Here is a 13,466-nt window from a genome sequence, read left to right as displayed (position 1 = left end):
CTTTAAATTTTGCAAATAACTTTAAACACATTTTCTCATTTTATTCTCATAACAATTCTGTGAGGTAGGTGCAAATATTGTCAGTTCCATTTTACAGATGAGGAAAGTGAGGCAGACAGAGGCCAAATGACTTGCCCGGGTTCATGCAGCTAGTAAGTGTCCAAGTCAGAAGTTGAATTCAGATCTTTCTGGCTCTAGGTCCAATGTTCTACCTTTTGTGCCACCTAATTATCCAGAATAGTAGAATTTTAAAGGACTTGCCAAGCCCACACTGCCCTCCCCTTCTCCCCTAATACACTAGGGGCTAAAGGATCCCCTTCAACCACAGAAGCCCCAGGAATGCTTGCTTCAGGTTTTTGTTTTGCAGAATGAGGATAACTGAATGTACAGAGGGATAGACAGGGGAAACCAATTCTATAATCAATATGATCATCTTGGTATCTTTCAGAAAATAGCTTGATGTCCCCATTAACATAAGGATACAATAAAAGACAAAGAAAAAGAGGAAGGAAAACATTACTTTGGTGGCTCTTACATGGGCCTCAGTACTTATGTCTCTAGGGTCAGTTTTGTAGTGCTTCATCATTCTGGTATGCCTCCTCAGGGAGAGGATGAGTAAGATACAGGAGAATAGGGATATAATGAATGGTATCAGTGTCCATGAGAAAGCAAGAATATGGAAAACTTTTAATTCGCTTTCCTTTCTTCTGACATTTTCAGTGTCATTTGACATTTGTAGGAGGTTAGAATATATTTTGAATTTTTGGATCAGAAGCATTGTATTGAAGAGACAGAGGAATACACTACACAGGAGAATGCAGGTAATCACCTGGGAAATCCTCCATTTAAGCCAAAGGAAGGCAGGGTGGGAAAAATTGGCAATCTTCAGGCAGTAGAAGATACTGAGGCAGGTGGCCAGCCAGATGCTTAAATAGTTAGTAAAGGTCCAACTAATTTCACGAATTTGATTAAGTGTCTTTTCATTATAAAAGTCAGGATAGATTACCAGGATAGTGCCATCAGAAGTGATCACACACTGCAGGATAATCCTGGAAAAGGCTAGATTCATAATGATGAAATCAGATAAGGAAATCTTTCTCCTTTTGATCCAGTGGATGCAATTGAAAAGCCCAAGAAAGCCATTCACCCAAATCCCTAGAATGAACTCACTGAAGGTCATAAACAAAAAAAAGGTTTGGAATGGGTTCAGCATATCTTCAGAAGGATTTTCCTGCCCTTTGTAATCCCTCTGCTAATCTGCAGCCTTGTTCTAGTCTTACAGCTTCTCTGCTCTGAGATAAAACACTCATAGATACCAGCTTTCCCCTAGTGTCCTTGTCTGACTTGCTCGTGTTCCTGCCTCTGTCCAGAGTACTCAGAAACTCTTTATGATCAGTCCTGCAATTGTTCCTTCCAAAAGTGATCTGTTATCGTTTTCTAGATCGGACCCCAGGCTTGGAGTTTTCTCAATTACTTAAGTAATAAATGTCATTTAGTGGATGAAAGACCAATAGCTCTTTGCTAAGATGCAAATGCTTGCAGGATTTAGTATCACACAGAGAAGGGAGGGGTCAGAGTCAGACAAAATGGAGGGTTCATTTTCATACAGAGAATATTTCTATGTTACACAGTATGTAAACTTGTGGGCTTTTTTCCCCTTAAAAACTTTTCCCTTCCATTATTTTGAACTTGATGAACCCCAACAATCATATCCACACATAAAGAACCAAAAAAGAGGATTGTATGCGAAACTAAAATTTTGATTACAATACAGTTTATGTATTTAAAAAAACCCCCATAAAATAAATTCACCACACTAGTTTCAAAGCTATCTTGTGTCTTCTCCACTTCCTTCTGTTACCTTTCTTGTGTTTAAAATAAATGATTCAATAACATTTTCCTTTTCTTCCTCTTATCTCCTCCTTCTCCTTCTTTCTTCTTTATCTTCAGTACTTCCTTTGGCCCCTTGATCCTTAAATCTCTTAGCCCCCTCCCCCCAATTTAAGAAAGCAAAACCAAGGATTTCTGTTATAACAGATATAACTAGTCAACAAAACAAAGTCACACACTTACCATGTCCAAAAATCTATGTTTCATTATGCTCTTCTGTTCTTTTGGTAGGCAGCACACTTCTTCATAGGTTTTCTGCAATCACGATGGGTCACTGCAATGGCCGGAGTTCTATAGTCTTTACAATGTTGTATAAAATATACATTTGTTCATACAAGTTTTTTTCCAAATTTCTCCGAATCCACACTTTTCATCATTCTTATGACACGAAAGTATTGTACTACACTCATAAACCATAGCAAGTTCAGCCATTTTTCAATTGATAGGTCCAGTTTTAGTTTCTAGTTCTTTGTTACAAATAAAAGGTGCTACTATGAATATTTTTGTACTTTTGAATCCTTTCTTTCTTTTTATCTTTTTGGGTATGCACATAAACTTACACACACATGTGTATTTATATCTCTACATACATACATATATATATATATATATACATATAGAATAATAATAGCTAGGACTTATAAAGTACTTTAAGGTTTGTTTGCAAAGCATTTTGCAAATCAAGATTAAATATACTTTAATGCTTTCAGCATAGTTCCAAATTGTTTTTCTGCATGATCAGATTAATTCATTGCTTCACTAACAGTATATTAGCATGATTGTCCTCCCCACTCCATTCAGCAACTTTCACCTTCCTTCCTTCCTTCCTCCCCCTTTCTCCCTTTCTCTCTTTCTCTTCCTTCCTTCCTTCCTTCCTTCCTTCCTTCCTTCCTTCCTTCCTTCCTTCCTTCCTTCCTTCCTTCCTTCCTTCCTTCCTTCCTTCCTTCCTTCCTTCCTTCCTTTCTTTCTTTCTTTCTTTCTTTCTTTCTTTCTTTCTTTCTTTCTTTCTTTCTGATGGATGTAATATGAAACCTCAGATTTCTTTTAAATTGAATTTCTATTATTTGCAATTTTTATTATTATATTAGTATGATTGTTGATATCCTGGATTTTGCTCTTCCATGTACCTTTTTAGTTCTTGTAGTCCAAAATTTTTTCTTTGAGTCATTTTTTTAATATTTAATATTTATTTATTCTCATTTTGTACAAATAATGTATTTTTATACATTAATAAAATATTCTTGTTTAAGAGTAAACAAAATACCCCCTCCCCCCAAAAATATAGACTCACTTGAGTGATAAGGTAAATGGGAGAGAAAAAAAATTAAAATTAAAAAATAATAGTAATAATTGTAGGTATGGCCAAGTGGCGCAATGGACAAAGCACCAGCCCTGCAGCCAGGAGCACCTGAGCCCATATCTTGCCCCATACACCCAACAACCCACTCGTGTGACATGCAAGTCACCCCAACCCCAGTGCACTGCAAAAACCAAAAGAAAAAAGAAAAAAAAGACCCAAAATAAAATAAAATAGTAATAATAGGGGTGGCTGGGTGGTGGACAGAGCATTGGCCCTTGAGCCAGGAGCATCTGGGTCCAAATCCTGCCTCAGACACTCAAAGAGCACCGTGTTATGTGTCCCCAGGCAGGCCACCCAGCCCCATTTGCTCTGCACCCCCCCCCCCCCCCAAAATAATAATAATAAAAAAATGTGCTTCAGTCTTTGTTCCAACACCAACAACTCTGTCGTGGGTGGATCACATTCTTTATGATAAGTCAATCGCAAAAGTTACTTCCATATTTTTCCACCGTTGCCATTGCTGATTGCAACTCCCTCCTTTCATATTTCTCCACTACCATGTACTATATTTTCTCTCTCCTTTCACTGACTCTGCTGTAGGGTAGCTGAGTGGCGCAGCAGACAGATTCCCGGCCCTGGGGCCAAGAAGGCCCAAGTCCCCCTGCCACTCCTTAGGCCCAGCATACACCTGGCCCTATGGTCCCAGACAGGCCATCCAATCCCAGCCCCTTGCAAGAAGTAAAAAAGAAAATGTGTTATATCTGACCACTCTCCCCCCATGGTCCATCCTCTCCTCCATCACTCACATCCCCCCTTCCCCCTGTCCCCCCCCCTCTCCTTCTTACTCCAGATGTCTCTACCCCATTGAGTATATACGCTGTTCCCTCTCCTAGCCACCTCTGATGAGAGCAAAGATTCCCTCATTCCCCCTTGTCTTCCCCTTCCATATCATTGCAATAGCTCATTGTAACAAAGAAAAATCTTATTATATGAAATATCTTGGCCTATTCCCCCCTCTCCTTTTTCTTTCACCCATTACATTTACCTTTTTTTTCTATTGACTCCATTTTTACACCATATTTTATCTTCAAATTCAGCTTTCTCTTGTGCTTCAAGTATAAAATCTCCTTCTGCATTCTCTATTAACTGAGAAGGTTCATATGAGTATTATCAGTGTCATTTTTCTATACAGGAATACATGCAGTTCATTATCATTAAGTCCCTCATATTTTCCCCTTCTCCTCCAATCTCTATGCTTCACCTGAGTCCTGTATTTGAAGATCAAACCTTCTGTTCAGCTCTGGCCATTCCAACAGGAACATTGTAATTCCCCTGGTTCATGGAAAGTCCATCTTTTTCCCTGGAAGAGGACATTCATTTTTGCTGGGTAGTTGATTCTCGGTTGCATTCCAAGCTCTTTTGCCTTCTGGTATATTATATTCCAAGCCCTATGAGCTTTTAATGTAGTTGCTACTAAGTCCTGTGTGATCCTGACTGCAGCACCACGATATTTGAATTGTGTCCTTCTGGCTGCTTGTAATATTTTCTCTTTGACTTGTGAGTTCTGGAACTTGGCTATAATATTCCTAGGGGTTGGTGTTTTGGGATCTCTTTCTCTGGGGGATCGGTGCATTCTCTCCATTTCTATTTTGCCCTCTGCTTCTAGGATATCAGGGCAATTTTCCTGTAGTAATTCTTTGAAAATGATGTCAAAGCTCTTTTCATGATCATGACTTTCAGGTATTCCAATAATTTTTATATTATCTTTCTTAAATCTGTTTTCCATATCAATTGTTTTTTCAATGAGATGTTTCACATTTTCTTCTAATTTTTCACTTTTTTGGTTTTGAAGTATTGAGTCCTGATTTCTCATAAATTCATCAATCTCCCTGAGTTCTATTCTTTGTCTGAAGGTTTTGTTTTCCTCAGAGAGTTTTCTTATCTCTTTTTCCATTTGGTCAATTTTGCTTTTTAAAGCATTCTTCTCCTCAATAACTTTTTGAACTTTTTTTATCCATTTGACCTAAGCTGGTTTTTAGCATGCTATTTTCTTCAGCATTTTTTTGGATTTCCTTGACTAGGCTGCTGACTTCATTTTCATGTTTTTCCTGCATCTCTCTCATTTCTTTTTCCAGTTTTTCTTCTAACTCCCTCATTTGATTTTCAAAGTCTTTTTTTGATATCTGTCATAGCTTGAGCCCAATTTCTGTTTTTCTTGGAGTCTTTAGATGTAGGAGCTTGTGTTTCCTCATCTTCAGACTGAATATATTAACCTTCTTGGGATCATAGATAATGTATTTCTCAATGGTGTTCCTCTTTTTTTCTCTGCTTACTCATTTTCCCAGCCTAAGCCTGTTTTTGGGGTGCTTCCTGAGCTTTTGGGACACTCCCACAAGGGTCTCAGTGTGTGAGGCTCTGTCCTCCCTCCTGGTCTGTGAATGACCATAAGCGCCCCCCTCTGCCATGGGGCTGATGTGGGGGGGCTGCTGTTCTATTGGGGGGGGGCCTAGACTGTGGTCAGGATCTGAATGTGGTCAGAGCCCCAGAGTCCTGTTCCAGGGGCAGAGGACAGAGCTCAGCAGTCTCTCTTCACTCCCCTCCCTCAGCTCAATGGGCTCATGCCATGGGGACTCCTGCTTACTGCTCTGCCTGCTTATGTTTCCTGGAATGCAGTGGCCACTCTGCTTGCTGTGTGTGCCCTGAGGGCTGGACTTCATGTGCTTGCTCTGGCAGAGGTCCCCCCTGCTGTTCCCCCAATTTGTGTCCAGTGTTCCCCTGGGTGTAACTCAGGAAACTCCTCCACTGCTGTGAGCTGCAGCTCCCAGTGCCCTGGAGCTGCTTCTGGGAGGTTGAAGTTCTTTCACTCTGGTGGGCCACCTCTCCAACCCCGGGGAGCAGAGCCTTTCTGCTCTTTTCCAGTTTACCTTGAGTAGGAGAACTGCCTCACTGGGTCCCTCTGTGGGTTTTGTCTCTTGAAAATTTAGTTAGAGTCCTTAGTTTCGAAGATTTATGAGAGTGCGCCTAAGACTTCATCCGCTCTTGTCGCCATCTTGGCTCCACCCTCCAATTATGAATTTTTAAATCCCCACCTATAAGACTAAATCCTTACTCTTTTAACTTCTTACATTTTGGAGAAACTTCGAGTCATTTTAAATATTATATGATTACTCACTTTTTCTAGGTACATCTCTTGAGTATCTATTGATCTATAATATTTATTGTTTGTTTTCTTTTTTTTGACTCATATCTCCAGCGTCACCTCCTGATTTGGGTCTGTATACTAAGGCTAGACTCTGAATCTTCTTGCAATGTTAGATGTCTGGTTAGATCCTTTTTGGTCCTGACCTTGATTACCTGGGCTCCTTTCACTGATTCTACCTCTTTTGATGTGTCTATCCTTAGTGTGTATGGATTCAGAATACTCTGGTCTTCAGAGTCCTCTAAGGTATCACAGTCAGATTGCTGGAGATTTCTGGCCCCTCAGATAATCTTGTTCAAAGTGCTGCCTGCCTCAGTGTTTCACATCCATAGTCAAAATTGTTATAAAAGTTATATTATGGTAGGTCATCGACTCTCCTGGGATCTCTTCGTCCAAGCACTCTAGACTTCCTGTACCTTGCTAATGCTTTACAAATATTTTATCACAAGAAAAATGGAAGATTATTATCATAACCATTTTAATTCAGAAAACTGAGGCAGAAGGAGTTTAAGTGACTTGTTCATTATTATACCACTGGGAAATATCTGAGGTCATATTTGAATTCAGATCTTTCTTATTCTTGGACCAGTACTCTTCCAATACATTGAGCCACCTAGTTGCTTCTAGGGTTAAGAGAATCTAGACAATACACACCCTTTAGCATCTTCCCCCCCCCCCCCAATATCTTTTTTTATTTATTTTTGTTAAATATTTCCACAGTACTTGTAAAATTTTTTAATATTCATTAAAAATTTGTTTTTGAGTTCCAAATTCTCTTCCTTTTTTCCTCCCCCTTCCTTGAGATGACAAGCAATTTGATATTAATTATACATGTACAGTTATACAAAACATATTTTCATATTAAGCCACATTGCAAAAGAAAACTGATAGAAAACTCCAAGAAAAATGGAGAAAGTATGGGGTGGCTAGGTGGCACAATGGATAAGAGTACTGGCTCTGGAGTCAGGAGTACTTAAATTCTAATCCAGCCTCAGACACTTAATAATTACCTAACTGTGTGGCCTTGGGCAAGCCACTTAACCCCATTGCCTTGCAAAAACCTAAAAAAAAATGGAGATAGAAAAAAAAAAGTATACTTTAATCTTCATTTGGACTCTATCAGTTCTTTCTTTGAAGGTGGATAGTATATTTGGAATTGTCTTGAATCATTGTCTCGATCAGAATATCTAAGTCTTTTATAGTTGATTGTTGTACAATATTGCTATTGCATGTGCAGTGTTCTTCTGGTTCTTTTCCTTTTATCTTGCATGAGTTCATATAAATCTTCCCAGATTTTTCTGAAACCATCCTGCTTGTCATTTCTTATAGTACAATTAGATTATTCCATATGCCAAGTCTTGTTCAGCTATTTCCTAGTTGATGGATATACCCTCAATCTCCAATTCTTTGCCACCATAAAAAAAGAATTTCTGTAAATATTTTTGTACAAAATAGTCATCTACTTTTTTCTTTGATTTCTTTGGAATCCAGATCTAGTATTGGTATGTATGGTTCTAATGCCTTTTGAACATAGTTCCAATATTTTTTTCTAGAATGGTTGGACTACTTCATAACTCCACCAGCAGTGCATTAGTGTCCCGATTTTTTCCACTTTTCTTCCAGAATTAGTCATGTTAGTCAATCTGATAGATATGAAGTGGTATCTCAAAGTTACTTTGATGTGCATTTCTCTAAGCAGGAGTGATTTAGAGTATTTTTTCATATGACTATTGATAGCTTTGATTTCTTTTTCTGAAGACTGCATCATGCTTGATAGTATCTGCAGCTCAATTCAGATAAACCTGCATCTACTTGATGTACTAGTAGTTGCTAGCATTGCCCTAAATCCAACAGAAGTGGCACTCTGTGGTCTGACAAATAAAATCCAAAATCCAAATTTCTTTGACTGATATCTAAGATCCTCCAGGTTCTGGTTCTATGTTACATTTCCTAACTTATCTCATCTTACTACCAAGGCATAGTTTGTTCAAGTCATAGTGGTCAGCTTTCTTCTCCAACATGTGTCATGAATTCTTCTTTCTTTATTCCTTTCTCATGTTGTGCTTCTTCTTCACCTCTCCTCTTCTTCACCTGTTGAGTTCCTGCGAATTCTTTCATATATAATAAAAAATGCCACTTTCAACATGAAATTTTCTGGGATTTTTCTCAATTATAAAAGCACCTCATACTTTACTTTGTAACCCTCAGATGCACATATTTATTTACATATTTATTTATTCATTTATTAATTAATTTATCCATTTATTTATTTGTTTGTTTATTTATTGATTTATTTTTAGGTTTTTGCAAGGTAAATGAGGTTAAGTGGCTTGCCCAAGGCCACACAGCTAGGTAATTATTAAATGTCTGAGACCGGATCTGAACCCAGGTACTCCTGACTCCAAGGCTGGTGCTTTATCCACTACGCTACCTAGCTGCCCTGCACATATTTATTAAATGTTGTGTTAGTTATTTGTGTTTGTGTCTCTACTAGCTTATAAATTCCATAAGAGCATGGACTGGATCTTAATCTAAATTTATACTTCCCTTAGAACTTAGCATAGAGTTCTGTCCACAGTATATTCTTTACTGGTATTTGGCAGATGAATAAAAATGGAAAGAGTGAATGCAATCATTGAATGGAGAGCTGAAAGTAAAAAATTCATCAATATTTATTACATGCATTCTCTATGACAGTTGCTGTGTTGGGTGGAGGAATAGGAAAGATTGAAGAGTTGGGGATGATTTCTCAATGGCAAATCTGAATGACTAGAAAAAACACTGGTTCTCCCTTGGCAGGAAGAGGAAGAAAAATGGGTTCAGAGAGAAAGAGAAAGACTTCAGTTTTGTATGCACTGAGTTTGAGATGCTCATGGAACAACCAGATGAAAGATTCAACAAACATTTGGAAATGCAGGTTTGGAATTCAGGGGAAATGAGGCTAGATATCTAAGTTTGGGAGTGATCTGTAGGAGATGATGAATCCAAGAGAGCTGATACATCACTGAGAGAAAGAATGCAAAGAGAAGAAAGACGAGGTCTTAAAATAGCAATCTCAGACATCATTTAATCTAATGCTTCATTTTTGTAGATGAGGGATCTGGCACCTAGAGAACTTAAAGAGGGTTTTGAATCATTTCTTGGAATCTCAATATAAGAGGCCTAGAAATTGAAAAACTAGGGCATCCAATTGAGTGAGATATTTCAATCTCCAGGTAATACACTTATAACCACAATCTCTAATCTGAGAAAGCTGAAAATCAATGTACACCTCTCCTTTATTTATATTCTTCTTATCTATCATGTCAAAAGGAGACATTCTTTTTTTTTCTAAATTTTATTTATTTCCAGCAATGGGGTTAAATGACCTGCCCAAAATCACACAATTAGGTAATTATTAATTATCTGAGGTCAGATTTGAACTCAGGTCCTCCTGACTCCAGGGCTGGTGCTCTATCCTCTGCACCACCAGCTGCCCCTGGATACAATTTTTTTTGACAAGCATTAATTGTGAGTATTAAGACCACTTTCAGTTTCTTTCTTTTTGGTTTTGGCAAGGCAATGGGGGTTAAGTGACTTGTCCAAGGTCACACAATTAAGTAAGTATTAAATGTCTGAGGCCACATTTGAACCCAGGTTCTCCTATTTCCACAGCCAGTGCCCTATCCACTGCACTTCCAAGCTGCCCCTTACTTTCATTTACAATAATTTATTGTCTCTGTGCATTCATTTCAATTTGTTTTTCAATGCCAGAGGTGGAGAAATGCACCTTCAATTTTAGAATACTCAGAATCAGCAAATCTGTCACATTTCTGATGGAAAGCTGCCTTTTTGTTCCTTAATTCCTACTTGGGGTATTTCTTTTTCTATGACTTTACGTTCTGGCAGCGAATAATTGTTAGTGGCTTCATTTAATAACTGGAATACAAACATCTGTCTCTTCTTCCTACTGCAGGGATTCTTTTTCTTTCTTTTAGGTTTTTTGCAAGGCAAATGGGGTTAAGTGGCTTGCCCAAGGCCACACAGCTAGGTAATTATTAAATGTCTGAGACTGGATTTGAACCCAGGTACTCCTGACTCCAGGGCCGGTGCTTTATCCACCTCGCCACCTAGCTGCCCCTTAAGTTCTTTTTTTAAACTCTCTCTACTTGGCAACTGCAATGTCTCTGGGTACCTTGATTATGAATGATTGAGTTTTCTCTTAGATAATATCAACTTTCAAATCAGGAACACATGTAAAAATATTTCAAATCATATTTAGTTTAGTCAGTATCATATAGATATTTTTTAAATGACCTCATCAAATAGACAGCATGTTTGTTAAATGCATTGAATGCCAATAGATAAACATTTAGTTAGAATCATGGAATTTTAAAGGTGGAAGGAGTACTTGAAATTATGTTGTTCAAATTTCTGGTCTTACAGATGAGTAAAAGTAAGAATAGAAAAATGAAATAACTTGTCCTATTTCCCCAGTTAATTGGACCACTCTCTGTGGCAATTAGAATAAAGGCTCTCTGATTTTCAGGAGTTTAAAATGAGAAAAAGATTTAAACTATTTCTCCTACTCATTTCAATTCCTTTTTGAGGGGACAAATACCTCTTCAATGATATGGTCACCCAGCATCCACATTAAAGAGAGAGGAAAAGAAAAACTTACACAACAGTTATGTGTCCCAAATTATTAAAGGATTTCTGTTGTATTCTGGAGTTGGAAATGGGATGCTGCCAATCTCTGTGCATAATGGTGTGGCAATTCCCTTAATGTGCACTTCCAAAGATGGTTTCTTAGCTTTCCTTTTTATATGGAATAAGTCCCATCTCCAGCATTTCAGAAATGTTTCTTCTGTAGGATTCCAGGATGCTATGGGGAAACAAAGTGTTATCTGCTACCTCTTCTTCCAAATCTATTATTGGAGAAAAGTCCGGGGGAGGGCACAGAAGATTTTAGGAATGAACCCCCCCCAACAAAAAAAAATCTAGAAATAATGAACATCAGTCAATTTTTGATATAAATATAAATTTCCCAGGAAGTTCACTTTCTAAACTTCCTTGGTAAACACCAAGGTTAGTAAAATGAACTTTGATCTTTCTCTCAAAGTGAGTATTAGCAACTTAAGGAAGTGTTTATAGGTTTTCTCCCTTGGGAATCTACATATGAATGCTAATTGATTCTGTAGGGGATGGAAAATGACTTTCTAATACACAAAGATCCATATAAGGAAAAAAAAAGACTTTAAATATTAATATGTGTTTGACTGCATATATTCTATTGCAAGCAATATTTATTAATTTATGTTTTCCAGAGAGAGAAAGAACAGCACCTATAGCTGCAAAATTATAAGAAAGCAAATATACTCATAGATACATCTTAAGAAAGGATTATAAAACTATGAACTGGATGCTATGAAATGAATTGCAACAGTCATAGTTTAACAGTCACACTTTATAGCTTTGTACTTGTGGTGGTTTTACATGTAGCATCCAGAATCACCCTAACTCATAGGCCTATAGAAAGCCTGAAGTCTGTGAATAATCAATTCATTCAAAACCATCTCTCATTATATATGACAATTATACATACCAATAAATAGCAAAATCTGAGTGGTTTGTAACATATTTTAGTTAGTAAAAAGCCTCAGTGTTCCTAAATGTTTGTAAACAAAGTTTATTAAAAAGCAAGAAGTATATTTCATAAAGTCCAAATATTAAAATCTTAGTGTGATGATTCTTTTTTAAATTGGAATCTTAGATGAGATGAGGCTACCTTCTGTTGTTCCTTGTTCACTCAACTGACTCCAATGATGGACTGCTTTCAGCCATGAACTCTTTTGCATAGCTTGGCTATGAGGAGTGGCTCTGTTTTGTTTCTAGTTGGTGACTCTTCATGTCCTTTCTCAGCCATCAAGGAATTTGATCCATCAACTCATGGTGCTACTGGAGAAGCAGAAGGACATTAAAAACATTGTTCTTTGTCTGGGCAGGTGACAGCTCTCCCTGACTCTAGTTTATGAATAATAGAATTTTAGATCCAGAGATGCCACTTGCCTAGGGATAGAACAAGGATTCTTCTTTGATGAATTTTATCCTTTTCATGCACACAGACTCAACTATCAGAATGAGATCCACTTTTGCACCTAAATGCAATAGGAAGGAAGAAGGAGAAAGGGAGAGTTGAGTGTTGCAAAAATCATTTATATCTTTCCTATTGTGGTTGAGATTGCCTCTTGTAACTACACTGCCACCCTCCCATCCAGGAAGCATGTTATTAATTATTAATTTTATCTCCAGTGGTGCTATGACTTTATCAATTCATAAATCTTAACAGTCCTGTGCCTTATCTACAGCACAATTAAAGTGAATGATTACAATCAGAGTTCAGTACAGAAGAAAGAATCTTCATTGTCCACAGCTACATGGTTATAGGACTGTGTTCAAATATTGCCTTTGATGCTTAATGTCTGTGTGATCTTGAACAACTCTTTGGTTGCCATTTTCCTTTTTGTTAATGATGGCGTTGACCTAGTTGACTTTTAAAGTTCCTTTGAGCTGTAGGTCTATCAACCCTCTCTAAACCTAAGAAGTATACTCTTATGACTTTCATGTTGTAAATAGACTCAGTATGACCATATTATAATGATTTTCATTAAAATATAATTTCAATGGCTAAAGGCAATGGACAGAGTTAAATTTTTTGGTGTTTTTTTTTTGTTTGTTTTTTAGATTTTTTCAAGGCAATGGGGTTAAGTGGCTTGCCCAGTTTTTGGTGTTTTCAAGGACTTCTTTCAGAGAATTGGAATTTGTGTTTTCAAGTACACTGAGGTCCATTAAGAATCTGTAGGAAGTTTGGACTTTACCCAGGTTATATTCACTGGAGAGGGAAGAAGAGAGAAGGAAATGGACTGAATCAGTGTCTCTGTCTTAAGAACTTAGAATAATTGGATTTCAAAATTACAAGGGATTATAGGGATCATCTCTTCCAATATTGTCTTTTTGTCGATGGAATGAAGGCCAAGAGTTGTAAAATAACTTGTCCAAGGTCACCAAGCACTCTAAATCTTCTGAATTCAATCCCAG

The 13,466-nt window shown here is 37.5% G+C and overlaps 1 protein-coding gene across 1 annotated transcript; it reads right to left on the bottom strand.

Annotated features, from left to right (window-relative positions):
• Positions 1-304: 304 nt before the first annotated feature.
• LOC141494122 (taste receptor type 2 member 3-like) lies at positions 305-1,213 on the bottom strand. The gene has a single exon (XM_074195267.1). It carries the CDS (start codon positions 1,211-1,213, stop codon positions 305-307), a length of 909 nt encoding a protein of 302 aa, XP_074051368.1.
• Positions 1,214-13,466: the final 12,253 nt, after the last annotated feature.

This window comes from Macrotis lagotis, chromosome 7 (assembly GCF_037893015.1).
Source record: "Macrotis lagotis isolate mMagLag1 chromosome 7, bilby.v1.9.chrom.fasta, whole genome shotgun sequence".
Lineage (NCBI taxonomy): Eukaryota > Metazoa > Chordata > Mammalia > Peramelemorphia > Peramelidae > Macrotis > Macrotis lagotis.
This window is presented reverse-complemented; position numbering and strand designations above follow the sequence as displayed.